Source organism: Meleagris gallopavo, chromosome 6 (genome assembly GCF_905368555.1).
Source record: "Meleagris gallopavo chromosome 6, MGAL_WU_HG_1.1, whole genome shotgun sequence".
Classification (NCBI taxonomy): Eukaryota; Metazoa; Chordata; class Aves; order Galliformes; family Phasianidae; genus Meleagris; species Meleagris gallopavo.
The window spans coordinates 985,696-1,006,414 of NC_139409.1; the positions used below are offsets into that span (position 1 = coordinate 985,696).

The following is a 20,719-nucleotide window of genomic DNA, read 5'->3' on the forward strand; positions in this document are numbered from 1 at the left end:
TTCTGCTATCACTGCCTCTCCCTGGAAGATGGAAATAACAAAATCAAGTGTTGTGGGAGCGCTGTGCCTTTCGGGGAGTTGCAGAGCGTTCTTCGGAGCCGCCGCATCGCCTCTTTAACTCCCATCGCTGCACGACTCAGGGAATGTGGAATAACGACGGAAGCTGCTGCGGGCGGGGCCGAACGCCGCCGGCTGAGTGCGGGCACCGAGGAGCCGCCCCGCGAGCAGCCCCGGTGCCGGCAGCCCCAGCGGAGCGCGTCGCATCGCGGCGGGTCGGGAAGCGCCGGCCACCCCGGAGCCCCCGGGAGCTCGGCCCGGGTGCGGGGCGCGGGCGGGGCCGGCAGGGAGGGCGGCGATCCCCGGGGCCGCGCGGCGCGGAGGAGCTCGGCCGGGGGACGCGGCGCTGCGGGACGGCGGCGCGTCCGTTCGTGCTGGGGGCGGCGGCGGCACCGCGCGGTTCCGCCGCTCGGGACGGTGCGGGGGAACCGGGCGCGGTGACGGGAAAAGGCGTTGACGGTCTGCGCGACCTTCGGCTCGGCTGCCGGCGGGGCGGCCGCTCCCTGCGGAGCGACAGGCAACCCCCGGCTGCTCCCCAGCCCCGGCTGCTCCCCGCCTCCGCGGCCCCGCATAAAAGCCGGCCGGGCTGCGACGGCTCCTGCGCTCCCGGAGCCGGGGGAGTGGAAAAAGGCGGCGGGTGGCTCGTCTGCAGGGGAACGGCCGTGCGGGATCCTCCGGAGAGCCGCTTCCGTCAGAAGGGGTCGGAGCGGTCGGCGCCGCTTCCCGCGGGCGAACGGTGCCCGATCCCATCGTTGCGGGCCGCGGTCGATCTCTCTGTCCCCGTGCAGCCCCGGCACAGCCCGGCCTCGGCCGTCCCGCGCCGAGCGGCGATGCATCGGGACGACGGCGCACAGCGCGGTGAGGGCGCGGGGGGCTGCGGGGCGGCGGGCGGTGCCCGGAACGGACCGGGTCCGCGGGAGCGCGGCGCGGGGCGGGCGCCCCGAGGAGGTGCGGGTGCCCCCGGACGACGCCTCACGCCCCGCCACTCCTCCGCAGAGCCCATCCCGCCGCTGCTGTCGAGGGGCCGCGGGGCGCGGTACGACGAAGGGCCGCCGGAGCTGCGGCTGCTGCTCGTCGGGAAGAGCGGCGGCGGCAGGAGCGCGACGGGGAACAGCATCCTGGGGCGGGCGGCCTTCGAGTCGCGGCTGTCCACGCGCGCGGTGACGCAGAGGAGCGAGCGGCAGAGCGGCTGGTGGAGGGATTACAGCGTGCACGTGGTGGACACGCCCGACGCCTTCGACTCGCCGGAGCGCAGCGCCCAGTGCTGCCGCGAGATCGCCCGCTGCGCGCTGCTGTCGGCGCCGGGGCCGCACGCGCTGCTGCTGGTGACGCAGCTGGGCCGCTTCACGCAGGAGGACGAGGCGGCCGTCCGGCAAGTGTGGCGGCTGTTCGGGCGCGGCGCCGCCGAGCGCACCGTCGTGGTCTTCACGCGCGGGGACGAGCTGACGGGCGGCTCCCTGCGGCGGCACGTGGAGGAAACCGGCACCGCCGCGCTGCGGGAGCTGCTGCGGGACTGCGGGGGACGGTGCTGCGCCTTCGACAACCGGGCGGCCGGGGCGGCGGGGGAGGAGCGGGTCGGGGAGCTGCTGGAGACGGTGCTGGGCGTGCTGGGGGGAGACCTGAGCGCCCACTACCGGAACGAGCTCTACGACCGCGCCGCGCGACTCCTGGAGCGCCCGGACGTCGACTTGGAGGAGAAATGCGATCTCCTGGCCGAGGACGTGGAGCGGCGGCTGCGGGGGCGGTGGCACACGCGGCTCACGGAGCGGCTGCGGCGCAACGCTGTCGTGCGGTGGCTGCGCAGCACGCGGTGTGCGCGGTGCGTGTGCTTCTTCTGCCGCTGCATCCTTGCAGCACTGCTGGCCCTCAGGCGCACCCTGCGCCGTGTGCTCTCATGGGGCTGGCAGAGCGTTCTCTGGCTGTACCACCGCTTTGTGCGTTAGCCAGCAGAGCTGTGCTGTGCTGCCTTTCCCTGGTAGGCACGCTGCAGTGCTGCCCCACAAACACGCAGCTGCTTTTCCTCCCGACAGCACTGCAGCCCCGTGTGTGAATACAGCATCCCAAAGTGTGAACCTGCCGTGTAGTGTTGTGGCTTCGTCCCCATCTCGCTGCCATTGATGTGTGGCTGTGGTGGGACAGTGTCAGTGACAGAGACGGGCAGCAGCTGCTGGGAAATGCCCTCATGCTGCTGGGAGTGCAAGGAGTGCCCTGGTAGAGGGAGCAGCACCCATGGCAGGGGACTCATCCTGTAGCAGCTCTGGTGGCAGCAAGGTGGGGATGAGGTCAATCATGGGGCCCTCACTGCCCTGTTCTGAGCGCTCCTCATGTCCCCAAAGGTGATGGGGCAGGTGCGGATTCTGGGGAGATCCCTGAATGTGGCACCTGGAGGGAGTGAAGGATATGGAGCGAGGACCAGCTGCCAGCTGGGAGCAGGGATCCCAAGGGACTCAGCCCTCCTTCCCATTGCCCTGCAGGATTTCAGGGATTTCTGCCACTTTGCCACCAGGCCGAGGGACCCATGGCACCTCCTGCATTCCATGAACATGTGAATATTGCTGCTGGTGTGTCGTGGGCTGTGAGGATTGCCTCCCTCGCCCTGCTGGCCATGCTCCTTTTAATGCACCCCAGGATCCCATTGGCCTTCTTGGGCACAAGGGCACACTGCTGGCTCATGGCCAGCCTGGACCCCGTCACGGAGTTATCTGAGTCTGTGACAAGGGGGGGCACAGGCCTGTGAAAAAAAAGGAGAGGCAAAAGAGCTAAGAAAAAAAAGAAAGGGGTACTAATGGTTTGCTGTGTGATCGAGAGATCCTGGCCCCACAGCAAGGCAGAAAGCTAGTAGATGGTTTTAACAAAAGGAACACATCGGCAATGATCTGAGGAGGAACAGTAATTTACTAAATTTAACCAAATCAAACAAGAGAGATCAGAGCGCCCAAAGTGCGAGTCACCACGACAGTGCAAGGGAAGCACGTGCCCTTCTCTGCCGTGAGCTGAGCCGGCCCAGAGGGAGAGGCAGCGGGGTCCTGTTACGTATCTATATGCATACATGTACATGGAATCACTGACTGCACTCCCCCAGCAACAAATTCCCTTGTGGTACACCATTTTTCTCCATCATCCACCATGCTTTTCCCAACATGTTCTTTACATGTACCACAGGGACCTTGTCTCCCTCTATAGTATGTAGGGAGCTGGATTGGGTAGAACCATCATGATTGACCGATCCTCTGGTGTTGACCAACCAAGTGGCTTCTGCCAAGTGCTTCTCCCGTTGCTTAAATGTTCCACCACCCATTGCTTTTAACATGGTTTTTAACAACCCGTTGTAGCGTTTGATCTTACCAGAGGCTGGTGCATGATAGGGGATATGATAACCCTACTCGATGCCATGTTCTCTGGCCCAAGTATCCAGAAGTGAATTTTTGAAATGAATCCCATTATCTGACTCAATTCTTTCCGGGCTGCCATGTCACCACAGGTGACAATATGGTGTTTCGGGCGGTAGCATGGGGTACTGCATATGTTTGAAGCCACTCAGTGGTTGCCTCCACCATGGTGAGCACATAACACCACTGCAAGATCGTGGCAAGGTAATATAATCAACCTGCCATGCCTCCCCATATTTGTACTTTTGCCATCGCCCTTCTCCCCAGAGAGGTTTCATCCTCTTGGCTTTTTTAATTGTGGCAGACGTGTCACAGTCATGAATGATTTGTGCAATAGCGTCCATAGCTAAGTCCACCCCTTGGTCTCTAGCTGACTTATATGTCGCGTCTCTTCCTTGATGGCCTGAGGTCTCATGGGCCCACCGAGCTAGGAATGACTCCCCCTTGTTCTGCCAGTCCAGGTCTATTTGAGCCACCTCAATTCTGGCAGCTTGGTCTACCTGATGGTTATTTTGCTGTTCTTCAGTAGCCCGACTCTTGTGCACATGGGCACCTCCATGGTGCACCTTTACAACCATATTCTTTATTTGGGCAAAAATGTCTTTCTATAGTTCAGCAGCCCAAATAGGTTTATCCGTCTGCTGCCAGTTATTTTGCTCCCACTGCTGTAACCACCCCCATAAGGCATTTACCACCATCCATGAGTCCGTGTAAAGATAAAGCAATGGCCACCTCTCCCGTTCAGCGACATCTAAGACCATCTGGACACCCTTTACCTCTGCAAATTGTGGCCTCTGCAACTTGTCCTGTGGGGCTCCATCTGCGATGCTTCCCCACCATACGACACGATCCACCTGTGAACAGGGCAAATTTCTTTTCATTTTCTGGTGCTTCACTGTATGGTGGGGCTTCTTTAGCATGTGACACCTCTTCTGCCCGTGATGTTCCAGCTTCAGGACAGTCCATCCACCTCTAAGATTCCTGAATGGCTGAGGTTTCCCATCTGCATTCGTTGTATAATCAGTGCAATCCATTTACTCCAAGTGGCATCAGTTGCATGATGTGTGGAGGGAACCTTTCCCTTAAACATCCAGTTCAGCACTGGCAGTCGAGGTGCCAGAAGGAGCTGTGTTTCAGTACCGACTACTTGAGAAGCAGCCCAAACCCCCTCATACACAGCTAAGATCTCCTTCTCAGTTGGAGTGTAGCACTCTTCGGACCCCCTGTACGCTCTACTCCAAAATCCTAGGGGTCGGCCTCGGGTCTCTCCTGAGGCTCTTTGCCACAAACTCCAAGTGGGACCTTTCTCTCTAGCAGCAGTGTAGAGGATATTCTTTACATCCTGTCCCACCCGTACTGACCCTAGGGCCACAGCACGGGCTATCTCTTGTTTAATCTGCTCAAAAGCCTGCTGCTGTTCAGGACCCCACGCGAAATTGTTCTTCTTTCGCATCACCTGATAGAGGGGGCTAACTATGAGGCTGTAGTCTGGGATGTGCATCCTCCAAAAGCCCACTGCACCCAGAAAAGACTGTGTCTCTTTTGCTAGTGGGTGGAGACATAGATTTGTTGATCACATCTCCTGGGATGTCACAACGCCCATCTTGCCATTTTACTGCTAGGAACTGAATCTCCTGGGCAGGTCCCTTCACTTTGTTTCGCTTAATAGCGAAACCAGCATGCAGAAGAATTTGATTTATTTGCTCTTCCTTCTTAAAGACATCCTGTGCTGTATCGCCCAACACAACAATGTCATCGATGTACTGCAGGTGCTCAGGAGCACCGCCCTGTTTCAATGTGGTTTGGATCAGCCCATGGCAAATAGCTGGGCTGTGTTTCCACCCCTGAGGCAAACGGTTCCATGTGTCTTGCACACCCCTCCAAGTAAAAGCAAACTGTGGCCTGCATTCTGTGGCCAATGGAATGGAGAAGAATGCATTGGCAATGTCAGAGGTGGCATACCATTTGGCTGTTTTTGACTCCAGTCCATACGCAGTCCAATACACTCTATTTTCCCTTTCCTCCCCCTGGCTGAAGGCAGGGTCCCTCTATTTGTTACCTGCAGTAACGGGAGCAACTTCAGTGGTTGTTGATCTGCTTTGTAATTCTCTCACCCATGCTCGTAGTGCAGGAGTGGGTTCTCATGCCACTTCTTCATATCCTCTCCATGCTCATGTAAGTACCTCCACAAGGCAGCACGTGACACAAATTTAATGTGGTCCTTTGCTCAAGTAGGGGGGCGTCTGCCTTTGATAGCTGAGACTTTAATCAGTTCGACCAGCTCCTTCAGCAGATTCTTTTGATCGTCCTGGTCTTTATCGGGTGTTTCTCATACTGCCACGGGTTCATCACCATTGATCACTAGGGACAATTCCTCCCACATGCCGTTCTGGCTCTTCTCCACTTTATCTAGTCTTTCTGCCTTTTGGCAGATGGCTGATATGGAAGCATGGGATGGTGGTAATCTTTGTTCCAATCTTTCAAATGCAACAATCAGTTCAAAAATTGGGGGTCTTCTGCCTAGGTTTTCATATCTATTGATCATTTCAAACAGTGAGCTGGCGTACCTTTCCGGTGCTGTTCTCGTGAGCTTCTGCCATGTTTCAGGTGTACTCACCATTCTCTTGGGATCATAGTCCTGGTGTGGATCGTTCGAAACAAACTCAGTATCATACAGCATTTCAAATACAGCTGTTTCTCTCAAATAGTGGATGCCTTTCTCAACAGTATTCCAGCTTTTCACCCCAGGCTCCAGCTTGGTTCTGAAGGGATATCTTTCCTTCACAGCTAATAACATTCGTTCCCAGAGGGTGGTGACTCTGTTCATACGTCTACTAATCCCTCTCACAATAGCTGAGTCTCGGGCAATGCTTCCTAGTTGGCAGGCTTCTTTACTATTTAGGGTTGTCCCAACACCGAAGCAACCAGGTGACAACAGGCTCAATTGGGTGTCGCGTAAACTTTCTTATGCCTTGGATTTAAGTCATTTTCAGGGATCAACAAGCAGTGGTAACAGTGACTCCCCCCTCATCACTCTCCTCTCCATGTTTCTTTTCTCGGTTGCCGTTCTTGGTGATGGTGGTTTTGAGGAGGGCCCCTCGCCTGGATCTTCCTCTATTTCCTCCGCTTCTTCTTTCCGTTCTAGACCTGAGGACACCCGTTTCCATTTCTGGCCTTCCATGGGGGCAACTGACATTGATATTGGTGCCTCCTGTGATTGATCAAGATTGACTTGGAGGTTTCCCCTTTTGGTTTGGATCTCGGTTTGGAAATTCTCTCCATGATAGTATTATATAGAGCTCGGTAAGCACAAGCCAAGGCCCAATTAAGCCGTTCCTCCTCAGATCTTTCTGAGCTGCACCATCCCTTACCCAAATGCTCGCTTAGTTCCTCAGGGACCCACAGGTGTTCAAGAGTAAAATCCCATGGCACCGGCGGTCCCCACGCTTCTAATCTCTGTCCTAAACCTCTTCATATTCCCTGCCACTCCACATTGTCTGGTTCCAGGGAAAGCTTCCTCCACATAATGTAAATTACCATTGCAGAGAATACATGCAGAGAGACTGATAGCACAGTACCTAAGCTGGCACCCTGAACATGCATAAGGAACTGGGAAGAGCACCTGGAAACCAGTCCGAACATCATATTGTCCGTTAGATTAGCCGGGATGTATAGAAACCAGGCAGGTATCTCCATCAGTGCCCTTAACTGACTATACATATGTGCTCATTCTCATCAGTGTTCCCTTCAGAGACTGGAAATGGGTTCTTAGTACAGAGGCAGGGAGCAGAGGCCAGACAGCAGCCCCACAGAAGGGCTCTGGGAGCTCTTGGTCATCCTGGTGAATGTGAGCCTGCAGTGCCCTGTAGCCAAAAAGGCCCCATCCCCTGGGGTGCAGCAGGCCCAGCAGTGCTGGTAAGGGAAGGGACCATTCCCTCTGCTCTGTGCTGCAGCCTGACCTCGAGCATGGGGTGCAGCTTGTGTGCTGCTGTGTGAGAAGGGCATGGGGCTGTTAGAAAGCATCCAAAGGAGGGCTGTGGAGATGGGGAAGGGTCTCCACGGCAAGGGGTGTGAGGAGAGCTGAGGGCCCTGAGTTTGTTGTGCCCAGAGCAGAGAAGGCAGAGGGAAGGGCTCATGGCCCTGCAGCTCCTCATGGCCCTACAGCTCCTCAAAGGCAGTGGATGTCGCTGAGCAGAGCCTGGCTTCATTCTCCTCACACTCATCCTTTACATATTTGTAAACATTCATAAATGTTAATGAGCCCTCTGTTTCCTCCAAGCTAAAGAGACCCAGGTTCCTCAGCCTTCCCTCATAAGGAGATGCTCCACTCCTTACATCATCTTTGTGGCTCTGCGCTGTACTCTCTCAAGCAGTTCGCTGTTCTTCTTGGACTGAAGGGCCTGGAACTGGACACAATATTCCAGCTGCAGTCTCACCAGGGCCGAGTGGTGGGAGAGGAGAACCTCTCTCGCCCTACTATCCACAGCCCTTCCATTACACCCCAGGATGCCTTTGGCCTTCTTGTCCACAAGGGCCCAGTGCTGGCTCACGGTCATCCTGCTGAGCACCAGGACCCCAGGTCCCTTTCCTCTGCACTGCTCTCCAACAGGCCAGTCCCAGCCTATACTGGTACCTGGGATTGTTCTTGCCCGGATGTAAGACTCTACACTTGCCCTTGTTGTATTTCATTCAATTTCTCTCCTTCCAATTCTCCAGCCTGTGTAGGTCTTTCTGGGTGGCAGCACAGCCTCTGGCAAGCCAGCCACTCCTCCCAGTTTTGTGTCATCAGCAAACTTGCAGACAGTGCACTCTATTTCCTCATCCAAGTCGCTGATGAATATATTGAATAGTACTGGTCCCAGTACAGACACTTGAGGGACTCCACTAGATACAGGCCTCCATCTAGACTCTGTCCCATTGACCACAACTCTCTGGCTTCCTTCCTTCAGCCACTTCACCGTCCACCTCACTACCTGATTGTCCAGACCACACTTCCTCAGTGAGGGGCCCAGAACTGAACACAACACTCAACGTGCAGTCGCAGCAACCAAGGCTGCCCTCAACATTCACCGCTTCAATCAGACCATCCTTATTAATGAGAAGAAGATCCAACAGCGCTCCTCTCCTAGTTGGTTCGTCCTTCATTTGCATCAGGAAGTTATCATCAACGCTCTGGAGGAACCTCCGGGACTGCGGATGCCTGGCTGAAGAGGCCTTCCAGCAGATATCAGGGTAGATAAAATCCCCCATGATAACCACGGCCTGTAGTTGTGAGGCTGCTAGCAGCTGCTTGCAGAAGGCCTTGTCCGCTTCCTCATCCTGATCTGGTGGCCTGTAATAGACAGCCACAACAGTATCACCCATGCCAGTCTGGCCCTTAATTCTCGCCCACAAACTCTCAACCTGCTCCTGTCTGCCACTGCACAGTACTCAATACACTGTAGTTGCTCTCTCACGTAAAGAGCAACTCTACCACCTTGCCTTGCTGGCCTGTCTTCCCAGAGAAGGACATAGCCATCCGTGACCACATTCCAGCCATGCGATCTGTCCCACCACGTTTCTGTAATTGCCATCAGATCATAATTTGCCTAAACACAGATTTTTAACTCCTCCTGCTTATTTTCCATGATGTGTGCAATGGTGTAAAGGCATTTCAGGGAGCATACTGAGCACGCTGATTTCAACCTAGGGGGCTGGGAGGCCTCCCGGTCTACATCAGTACCACAGTGCTGCCCTACCAGTGCAAATCCATCTACAAACAAATCCCCTTCAAGTCTGGAATGCTCCACGCCCCTACCCCTGGCAGGCTGTGCCCAGGCAGTGCTGCTGCCACTGTGGCGCCATCCCAGTACAGACTGCGAGCCGTGGTCCAAAGGTCCCACAAAGAGGCATTTCCCGTAAATGCTCTCAGCTCCAGGCAGTGCAATATCGAAAGTGCAGGCTGTGACTCAGGGCGCTGGGGCCGCTCCCCACTGCTCAGGGCCGAAGATGGCAGCAGTGTGATGGGCACTGGGCTTTTCCTGGGTGTCCATCCATGCACCAGGAGCACTGCCCCAGTTCTCAGCTCTGGGCAGCGGTCTGCACGGCTGCTGTCCTTGCCATGAAGCAGCCCATGTCCTCGTGTGTACTCACAGCAATGTGCCTCCTGAGCCGGTCCAGTGTCCCCAGGGCCAGCCGTGAGTCCCCAGGGACAGGCCTGCAAGGAGCTGCACAGCCGTATGCCTCAGAGCAAGGCCTGCCAAACATGACCCACAATCACCACAGTGCACCCACATCTTCCTGGCTGCCACAGCCGGTCTGAGGAAGAAGAGCTGAGGCAATGGGCACAACTGGAAGCACAGGAACTCTGCAGGAAACGTCACCAATCCCTTTCCCAGCTGTGCAGGTGGGTGAGCACCGCACCGGCTGCCCAGCACTGCGGTGGGTCTCCGTCCCTGGAGAGGTTCCACGGCCAAAGGGACACAGCCCTGGGCAGCGGGCGGTGGGGGATGGATGGGTGGGGATGGAGCGGGCGGTCTGTGGAAATGCCTGTAGCTCCAGGTGACCAAAGTGGTTTGGGGATGTGGGATTTGGTCTCCCCTGCCTCCACAGGGACATGCAGAGCAGGGGGCCCAGCCTCATGTACAGGGGTTGGAGGCCTGCAAGGAGGAAACCTCACAGCCTCTGGGTCCTTGTGCCGGGGCTGCAGCACTGCATGGCACAGCAGTGCTTCCTTTAACTGAGAGTGTACCAGTAGGACAAAGGTGAATGGCTTGAATGTGAAAGAGAGCAGTTTTAGAATAGGTATCGTGAAGAAATTCTTCAAGACAAGGGTGGTGAGGCTGTAAATCAAGTTTCCCAGAAGAGCTGCTGTTGTCCCATCCCTGGCAGTGCCCGAGTCCAGGCTGGATGTGGCTTTGGCACAGTGGGCGGTGTCCCCACAGTGGGGCAGCTCAGATGTGGCCAACTGTGGAGCAGTGCCACCTGTGATCGCAGCACTGCCCTCCTCCTGAGCTGCCTCTAAAAGCGCTGCTGAGCTGCACAGCGGTTCCAGCCCCGGCCCTGCTGTGCAGGAGGAGAGCAGGAGCAGCACAGTGCAGCAGTCAGACCTGGGGACACAGCGCAGCGCTGCTTCGGTGAGTTGCCTGCAGCTCTGCTGCCACTACCGGAAGAAATTCCAAGGAAGCAGAATCTGCTTTCGACGAGTGGGTTCTGATTTCCACGAATATAGTTCAGCCCGTATCTCTTTCCAAAGATGAAGACAATGTCAATGGAGATGGGTAATTTTGATGCCATTTGGCTTTGTCCATGCACACACAGCTGTGGGACTGACCTGAGTCTCCAGAGATCATCTGTATCGCCTTCATTGGCTCAGGGAGTGAAGCAGAGGAGGTTTGTGCCATTCTCACTTAAAATCTCTCTCCTTCCAGGCTGCCTGTGTGAGTGTGAGTGCTCTCCCAATGGCAGGACATCCAAACAGAGGTAAGCTGCTCACCCTCTGCACGCTGTTGCATATCCTGAGGCTGCCTCCCATCTCCCCACTCTGAGAGCCGCGCAGACCAAGGCTGAGGGCGGATGGGACAGCGGTGTGCGGTGGGGACAGCCTGAGACACAGCGCAGAGGGGAAAGCCGTACATCAAAGCTTGCTGTCTCTGTGCCTGTTGCACGGAAGCCATGCCTCACTGAAGCCGTGCAGGGCAGGGAGGGGCCGAAAGAACAACACTGCACAAACACTGCTGCATTATCTACTCAGGGTCTGAATTCTCAGAAGTGGAGCAGTTCAGCCTGGGCTTTTGCTTACTCCATGCAGTCCTGGGCCACAGGGAGCAGTGAGATCGCTTTTGCTTCCTGCTTCTGCTTCTGGGCAGAAGGGCACTGGGTGCAGCCCTCTGAGGAATCTTGGAGACGGACATTCCTGGGTACCCTCAGGGCCACACGTTCCTCCTGAAGGGCCCTGAGGGCCACTAGAGAGGTGGGGGGAGCTGGGCTGCCCACAGCATGTTGTTGGCGCTGGGCTGAAGCTGGAGCAGATCTTGGGGCAGTGGGTGCCACTGTTGGCTGTCTGGTACCAAACCCAGAGGAGCTGCTCCACTGGCCGCAGTTCCCAGCTGCTTCTGCATGGTGTGGGAAAGGTGGCGGTGGGAGCCGTGCTGTGCCCATTTCCATCCAGCCATGGGGCTTCGTGTCCCTCTTCCAGAGGATCCTTTGGTCAGAACCTTCTGTTTGGGCTTGGCTTCCTGCTGGGCACGATCTGTTTTCCTGTGGGAGAGCTGAGGGAGGGGATAGGGCCAGGAAGAGTTGAGCGAACCCTGTGTGCCTGCTGGCAGCCGGCTCCAGCCCGTGCCCCGTCCCGTCCCCGCCGTGCACAGCGGTAGCTCAGGGACACCATTCCTCCTGGCCCCGGGCACCTATGCCTGGGAGCTGTTGTGTGGCGAGCACGGGTTGTCCTGGCACCATCGGGCTCACACTCGTCTCTCCTTGTTCCACAGGATCTGAGCTGAGGATATTGCTGGTGGGGAAGACGGGGAGTGGGAAGAGTGCGACAGGGAACACCATCCTTGGGACGGAGGCATTTGAATCAAAGTTGGCACTACGTTCAATAACCTCACAATACATAGATGCTAAAAATTCATTCAATGGAAGACCAATTGTTGTTGTTGACACTCCTGGTCTTTTTAACACTAGAGGAGTCACTGTACAAGAAACAGCTGAAAAGATTGGAAATGCCCTTCGGAATTTCTATGGTGGGGTCCATGCCATCGTCCTGGTGATGCAGCTGGGCCAAGTCACTGAAGAATGCGAGCAAGTGGCTGAGTGGGTGACCAAGATTTTCCATACTGAGGCACAGAGGTACACCATCCTGTTATTCACCCGAGCAGAAGATCTACAGAAGCCTGAAGATCTGAAAGGTTTAATCGAAGACAACAAATACCTCAAGGAACTCGCAGCCAAGTGTGGAAATCGGTACATTGGTTTCAGCAACAGAGCCACTGGGGAGGCAAGGGATCGGCAGGTTGCAGGACTCATCAACATGATTGATGCCATGGTAAAGCAGAATTGCGATGCTCCATGTTACACGCAAGAAATGTTGGAGAAACATACAGAGAAATCTCCTGAACAGGTTGGTACCATCCTGTAGGCAGGAATGGTTCTATCTGAGAGGAGACATCTCCTCAACCATGCTGTTCCTGCTGCCTTCACGGAGCGATGTAGGGGCATGTTGTGTGGTGGTGGACCTGAAGGAGCTCTTGCTAAGCGCTGAGCCTTGCTGTCTGGAGGAGTGTCTGCCCATGCCCTGGATTCTGCTGTGCTGGGCAGTGCTGGGAGAAGGTGGTCATAAACCCGATGTGGTCAAAACCGGTCCCAGTGCTGGCTGTCTCATGCTGGGTCGCATGGAGTGGTGCTGAGCTGTGTGTGGGCACAAGACCTCGCTCCTCACTGGGTGAGAGCAGCCAGCAGGGAAAGCCATGCGGGCTGCCCTATGTGCAGCACAGTCCCTTTAGGGCCATCAGTCCTTGCCCTGCTGAGGTGCGGGAATGCGGCAAGTCCTTGATGGTGAGGGGGAGATGCCCATGGTGTGAGAGCTGAGGTGCTCTCTGCCTGCCTTTGCTCTTAATTTTGTTATCAGCCTGAGTGTATCTATGGGAATGTTATGTTTGTGGGATCTTTGGCCCCCCGCTGGCAGCCCCTGCATGTCTGTAGGCAGGAATGGGAGCTCCCCAGCTCTGAGGCACCTGCAGAATGTGCACATTGCACTGGTTGCTCCTGCAGCTCTTGGGATGCCAAGTCCCACGTCTGGTGCTGGGCCGGAGCTTGCTCCTCAAGGAGCCTCTTTTTGACCTGCCTGCTGATTGGATTGTTCTGCCAGCTCACCTCTCCACTAGCTTCGTCTCCCTTGGGACATCTCACTCACTGAGAAGACCAAGGGGAGGCGCTAGATATAACCCTCTTGGATTTCAGCAGTGCCACCCTACTGTTGCTCACATGAGCCTTCAGACAAAGTGCCTGGCACACAGCTGGACACAGACATAGTGCGATGGGTGAATGCTGGGCTGATGGGTCGGGCTCATGGGGTTGGGACATGGGGATAGATGTGCAGGTGGCAGTCCCTGGGGGTTCTGCAGGGCTCCATTTGGGGAATGGTTCTTTTCAGTGCCCCCTTAAATGACTGGATATGGGTTCTCAGTACAGTCTGGGGAGAAGAGGCCATATGGCAGCCCCACAGAAGGGCTCTGGGGAGGGAACAGCATGGAACTGTGTCAGGGAAAAATCTGGTGGGGGTGAGGGAAAGGCTCTGCCCCAGAGAACACTGGGCATGGCACAGCTCTCCAGGGACATACACATGGCCCTGAGCTGCCACGGATCAGAGAGTGTTCTCTGGGTTCCTGTGACAGGGCACTGGTACCCACGCAGCACATGAGATATGGTCACAGCAATCCCTTCTGTCTGACATTGCCTCTGCTGTGCTCTGCTGACTCAGAGAGGTTAGCAGGGGTGAGGGAAGCATGGGAGATTTGTACCATTTTTTCTTCAATCTCTCTCTTCTTTCAGGCACCCAGTTGGAAAGCAGGATATGAAAAGAAAGGTAAGCTCTTTGCCCACTGCATGCAGGCAGCTGTAGCACTGTCAGGTATCTGATTTCCAGCATTTGGTGCAGTGCTGGGGAAGGTACAGTGTTCTTGCATTCTTGTGCAGCCTCACGTACACAGTGCTTGGGTTTTCAGGGGATGTCGTGGCCTCTCATGCTGAAAAGAGTGAGGGTATTGCAGATGGGGCCAAGCAAGCCCTTGCTGGCAGCCGGCTCCAGCCCAGGCCCCGTCCCATCTCTGCAGGTGCACAGCAGTGGCTCAGGGTCACCTTTCCTTGCAGCCCTGGGCATCTCTGCTGCAGGACTCACACACATCTCTGCTTGTTCCCCAGGATCCGACCTGAGGATATTGCTGGTGGGCAAGACGGGGAATGGGAAGAGTGCGACAGGGAACACCATCCTTGGAAAGAACACGTTTGACTCTGGCTGTGCAGCAAGTGGGATAACCCAAGTGTACAAGGAAGATAAAAACCGCATCCATGGAAGAACAATTGTTGTTGTCGACACTCCTGGTGTTTTTGACACTATGGATTTCAGCAGAAGAACAGCTGATAAGATCAAGGATGGTCTTAAATGCCTGAATGAAGGAGTCCACGCCATCCTGCTGGTGATACAGCTGGGCAAAATCTCTAAAGAAGTAGAACAAGTGGTTGAGTGGGTGACCAAGATTTTCCATACTGAAGGAGAGAGCTACACAATCGTGTTATTCACCCGAGCAGATGAGCTGGAGCATCCAGGAGGCCTGAAAGGCTTTATAGAAGGGAACCAATTCCTCAAAGGTTTGGTAGCAAAGTGTGGAAATCGGTACATCGCTTTCAACAACAAAGCCACAAGAGAGGCAAAGGATCGGCAGGTTACAGAGCTCATCCAAATGATTGATGCCATGGTAAAGAAGAACTGCGATGCTCCGTGTTACACGCGAGAGATGCTGGATAAAGGTTTATGGAACTTTTTTGCAAAGCGTTGTTCTATCCAATAATCATTAAAGGTTTGGTCAAAGAACAGACGTCTCATTTATTGTGCCATTTCTGCTACCTCTTCAGGGTGATGCAGGTGTAGCAGTGTGTGCCTCCTTCCCTTAGCATTCTGTGATGGACTGGCCCTTATGCTCAAGCCTTGCTCAGAACTGATAACACTATCCTGCTAAATACTATGACTGTGAGTTAATCGTAGCCCTTGACTCCCTTAAACTCTATTTCTCAGAACGAGAGTGCATGTGATCTCCTCAATTCCTTCTAAATATGGAGAAGCTCAACTGACTGTAGAGATGGGATGGATTATGTGGAATAATTAGGAGAAAGAACCTACTGGGATATTCTCCTCTTGAAAGAAGAAAAGGGTTGAAGAAACCTCCATGCTTGAATGAAGTGAATACGCAAAGAGTCTGTTCCATGATGGTCTGTCAAGCAGCGTTAAGACCTGCAAAGTGTAGATTGTTGGCAGCACCAGGGGAGCTTGATAGGCCAGGTGCAAGAGGTACAGCACAGAGGGTGGAGCGAGGTGTAAAACTCTGCATCCCTGCTCTGTGATAAGATTGCAGGGATGGGAGCTTGGTGGTACCATGGAACTGAGAAACTGCATAGCAGTCATCCTGAGCTGGCAGCTTCTCAAATTTCAGTTGCAACAGAGGAAGGTATGATTAGTACCACTCCATCTGAAAGCAAGGAAATAGTATAAAAATCATAGAATCACCAAGGTTGGAAAAGACCTACAATATCATCCAGTCCAACCGTCCACCAATCACCAATAGTTCTCACTAAACCATGTCCCTCAACACAATGTCCAAACGTTCCTTGAACACCTCCAGGGTTCGATACCTCCCTGGGCAGCCCATTCCAATGCCTGACCACTCTTTCAGAAAAGTAGTATTTCCTAACGTCCAAATAGCACAAGAGAGAAGGAACCTAGGAGAAGATGCCATCACAGACAAGTTGGGAGATCAACGCTGACTGCCAGGACCAGTTGATGGGCTCAGCCTCTCTTCTCCCTGCATACAAATGCTGGTCATGTAAGATTTGCACACTCAGTTACACCTCGTGCTTCCCTCAGGAAAATATTGAGTTATACCATAGTTCAATGCACTCACAGTTGCATGCATTACTCACATCCTTGAAAACTGTGTCTGCTCTGCAGACTGTGTAGCTATCACTGGCAATTCAAGAGAATCTGTCATCTGTAGCTTCAATAAGGAGCACTATTCCACAGGGTAGTTGTAAGCATTGTCACTGTGCACAGCCAAACTCCTTCATGGTGCTCACAGAACCATAGATCACAGAATGGTTGGGTAGGAAGGCACCTCAAAGACCATCTGGTTCAATTCCCTATGCTGTGGGCAGGGTCACTAGCCCCAAAATCAGGCACCAGCTCAGGAAGCCAGGGTCCCATCCAGCCTTGCCATGAGCACCTCCAGGATTGGGGCATCCCTCAGTGAAAAATTTCCCCTTGCCCTATCACAATCTGGTCATGGAAAAAGTCGGCCCCCCTCCACTTTATAAGATCTCTTCAGGGACCAGATGACTTCAGTGAGGTCTCCCTGGAGCCTTCTCTTCCCCAGGCTGAACACCCCCAGCTCCCTCTGCCTATCTTCACAGAGGAGGTGCTTCAGCCCTCTGGGCATCTTTGTGGTCCAAAGGTCCCACAAAGAAGCATTTCCCGTAAATGCTCTCAGCTCCAGGCAGTGCAATATCGAAAGTGCAGGCTGTGACTCAGGGCGCTGGGGCCGCTCCCCACTGCTCAGGGCCGAAGATGGCAGCAGTGTGATGGGCACTGGGCTTTTCCTGGGTGTCCATCCATGCACCAGGAGCACTGCCCCAGTTCTCAGCTCTGGGCAGCGGTCTGCACGGCTGCTGTCCTTGCCATGAAGCAGCCCATGTCCTCGTGTGTACTCACAGCAATGTGCCTCCTGAGCCGGTCCACATCTTCCTGGCTGCCACAGCCGGTCTGAGGAAGAAGAGCTGAGGCAATGGGCACAACTGGAAGCACAGGAACTCTGCAGGAAACGTCACCAATCCCTTTCCCAGCTGTGCAGGTGGGTGAGCACCGGCTGCCCAGCACTGCGGTGGGTCTCCGTCCCTGGAGAGGTTCCACGGCCTGGGCAGCGGGCGGTGGGGGATGGATGGGTGGGGATGGAGCGGGTGGTCTGCGGAAATGCCTGCAGCTCCAGGTGACCAAAGTGGTTTGGGGATGTGGGATTTGGTCTCCCCTGCCTCCACAGGGACATGCAGAGCAGGGGGCCCAGCCTCATGTACAGGGGTTGGAGGCCTGCAAGGAGGAAACCTCACAGCCTCTGGGTCCTTGTGCCAGGGCTGCAGCACTGCATGGCACAGCAATGCTTCCTTTAACTGAGAGTGTACCAGTAGGACAAAGGTGAATGGCTTGAATGTGAAAGAGAGCAGTTTTAGAATAGGTATCGTGAAGAAATTCTTCAAGACAAGGGTGGTGAGGCTGTAAATCAAGTTTCCCAGAAGAGCTGTTGTTGTCCCATCCCTGGCAGTGCCCGAGTCCAGGCTGGATGTGGCTTTGGCACAGTGGGCGGTGTCCCCGCAGTGGGGCAGCTCAGATGTAGCCAACTGTGGAGCAGTGCCACCTGTGATCGCAGCACCGCCCTCCTCCTGAGCTGCCTCTAAAAGCGCTGCTGAGCTGCACAGCGGTTCCAGCCCCGGCCCTGCTGTGCAGGAGGAGAGCAGGAGCAGCACAGTGCAGCAGTCAGACCTGGGGACACAGCGCAGCGCTGCTTCGGTGAGTTGCCTGCAGCTCTGCTGCCACTACCGGAAGAAATTCCAAGGAAGCAGAATCTGCTTTCGACGAGTGGGTTCTGATTTCCACGAATATAGTTCAGCCCGTATCTCTTTCCAAAGATGAAGACAATGTCAATGGAGATGGGTAATTTTGATGCCATTTGGCTTTGTCCATGCACACACAGCTGTGGGACTGACCTGAGTCTCCAGAGATCATCTGTATCGCCTTCATTGGCTCAGGGAGTGAAGCAGAGGAGGTTTGTGCCATTCTCACTTAAAATCTCTCTCCTTCCAGGCTGCCTGTGTGAGTGTGAGTGCTCTCCCAATGGCAGGACATCCAAACAGAGGTAAGCTGCTCACCCTCTGCACGCTGTTGCATATCCCGAGGCTGCCTCCCATCTCCCCACTCTGAGAGCCGCGCAGACCAAGGCTGAGGGCGGATGGGACAGCGGTGTGCGGTGGGGACAGCCTGAGACACAGCGCAGGGGGGAAAGCCGTACACCAAAGCTTGCTGTCTCTGTGCCTGTTGCACGGAAGCCATGCCTCACTGAAGCCGTGCAGGGCAGGGAGGGGCCGAAAGAACAACACTGCACAAACACTGCTGCATTATCTGCTCAGGGTCTGAATTCTCGGAAGAATGAGAGAGAATTCTCGGCTTCCTGCTGGGCACGATCTGTTTTCCTGAGACGGGACTGTGCCCCGTCCCGTCCCTGCAGTGCACAGCGGTGGCTCCGGGACACCTTTCCTCGTGGCCGCGGTCACTCCTTGGTGAGCAGGGCTGTCCCGGCACCGCGGGGCTCACACTCGTCTCTGCTTGTTCCACAGGATCCCAGCTGAGCCTGATGCTCGTGGGGAAGACGGGGAGTGGGAAGAGTGCGACAGGGAACACCATCCTTGGGATGGAGGCATTTGAATCAAAGTTGTCAGCACATGCAGTAACCACTGACTACTCAAAATGTGAAAACAGCTTTCATGGAAGACCAGTTCTTGTTGTTGATACTCCTGGCCTGTTTGATACAAGAGAAACCAATCTGAAAACAGCTGAAAAGATTAAGAATGCCTTACGGTACCTCTATGCAGGTGTCCATGCCATCATCCTGGTGATGCAGTTGGGCCGAATCACTAAGGAAGAGCACGAAGTGGCTGAGTGGGTGACCAAGATTTTCCATACTAAAGCACAGAATTACACAATCCTGTTATTCACCCGAGCAGAACAGCTGGAGCATCCAGAAGATCTGAAGGGTTTCGTAGAAGAAAGCCCATTCCTCAAGGGGCTGGCAGCCAAGTGTGGAAATCGGTACATCGGTTTCAGCAACAGAGCCACCGGGGAGGCGAGGGATCGGCAGGTTGCAGAGCTCATCAACATGATTGATGCCATGGCAGAGAAGAATCGCAGTGCTCCGCGTTACACGCGAGAAATGCTGGAGGAAGACACACGTACCTTCTTTGAAAAGTTTTGTACCATCCTGTAGGCAGCAAGGGGTCGGTCCCAGAGCAGGCACCTCCTCTGCTGTGCGTTCCTGCTGTCTCTATGGGGCTCCGGGAGGCACGGTGTGTGGTGATGGGCCTGAAGGAGCTGTCAATAAACACTGAGCATTGCTGTCTTGGTGAGCGTCCATCTGTGCTCTGGGTTCTGCTGTGCTGAGCAGTGCTGGCAGGAGGTGGTCGCACACACGGTGCAGTCGGGACGAGGCCCAGTGCCAGCTGTGCCTGCGGGGGATGGGATGTGGAGGGCTGGTGCATGTGGCTGTGGGCATGCAGGCTGTTCTGGAGGATGGTGGGGATGTGGGAGCAGCCCTTGGTGCGAGAGCTGAGGTTCTCCAGCAGCCTTTGCTCTTAGATGTGTTATCTGCACTGCCTGAAATGGAGCACACTTACGGGAAATGCGTCTGTGGGACCTTCAGCCTCACCTGGCATGTGTGCAGGTGATGTGGGTGATCTGCAGCTCGGAGGCAGCAGCAGAACGGGCAGCATATTCCTGGAAGAATTGTCAGGATAAAACGTTCAGCACACAGCTACACACGTACACAGTGCTGCGGGTGAAGACCTGGGCTCCAGGATCTGGGACGGGGAGGCACTGTGCTGGTGGCAGTCATGGCGGGTTCCACAGGGCTCCATGTCAGGGCTGATTCTCTTCAGTGTTCTCTCCATGACTGAAATACTGTCTCTAAGGTGCAGTAAGGAAGGTTGTGGATGACACTGCAACGCGATGAGCTGCTGACTTTGTCAGGGGTGGAGAGGCCTTGCAGAGAGACCCTGAGTGATGGGAGGGATGGTCAGGCAGTGCTCAACTGAATGGAGGTGAACAGGAGCAAGAGCTGCATTCTGCACCTGAGACAGGGCTGCCCTGGATACACGTACAGAGTGGAGGATGAGATTCCCAGACAGCAGCCTCACAGAAGGGCTCTGGGAGAGATGGCACTGATAGCTGTGGGGCATTCAGGCGGTTCTGGGGATGTAGGTAATTTGGGAGGTGGAGCTGCCCTCGGTGCAAGAACTGAGGCTCTCTGCCTTCCTTCACTCTTAGTTTCAATATCTGCACTTCCCAGAGCTGAGTGCACTTACAGGATGTGTCTGTTTGTGCACTTTGTGCCTCACGCAGTGTGTCTGCAGGTGGGGCCGGGCACTCCCTGGCTCGGGGCACCCACAGGGCAGGGCTGGGCTGCAGCCCCAGCACCGCACAGCCCTGAGCTCTGCCTTCCTGCTCCCTGCAGGCAGCTCAGCACCACACTGCTGCTCGATGCCTGTGCCCACGTGGGGTGGGGAGCAGTGGGAACAGCAGCAGTGTGAGGCCTCGTGGGCTGGGATGAGGACAGTTTGGTTGGTAAAGCAAAAGCTGTGCCTTCAGCTGAGCAGGGATCTTCTTCTAGAGGTTAGACAGACAAAGAAAGTGGCTGGCCACTGAGAGTGGGATCAGATGATGATGGGAGGAACACAGAGATGATGTTCAACACTGCAGGGAAAAACTG

At 55.3% G+C, this 20,719-nt stretch overlaps 1 protein-coding gene across 6 annotated transcripts; it reads left to right on the forward strand.

Annotated features, from left to right (window-relative positions):
* Nucleotides 1-49: 49 nt before the first annotated feature.
* On the forward strand, nt 50-19,354 carry LOC104911338 (GTPase IMAP family member 7-like). 6 transcript variants are annotated; one of them, XM_085226833.1, is made up of 6 exons: nt 50-915; nt 1,054-1,801; nt 2,835-2,852; nt 11,862-12,546; nt 13,977-14,010; nt 14,346-15,015. In XM_085226833.1, exons 1-6 carry the CDS (start codon nt 144-146, stop codon nt 14,990-14,992), a joined length of 2,904 nt encoding a protein of 967 aa, XP_085082959.1. In that variant the 5' UTR covers nt 50-143; the 3' UTR covers nt 14,993-15,015. The 6 variants fall into 6 exon arrangements, with proteins under 6 accessions (XP_085082959.1, XP_085082955.1, XP_085082956.1 ...); XM_085226829.1 differs by lacking the exons at nt 50-915; nt 1,054-1,801; nt 2,835-2,852 and adding exons at nt 7,812-9,831; nt 10,856-10,907 and having other exon boundaries at nt 11,915-12,546; XM_031553810.2 differs by lacking the exons at nt 50-915; nt 1,054-1,801; nt 2,835-2,852 and adding exons at nt 10,257-10,561; nt 10,856-10,907 and having other exon boundaries at nt 11,915-12,546.
* Nucleotides 19,355-20,719: the final 1,365 nt, after the last annotated feature.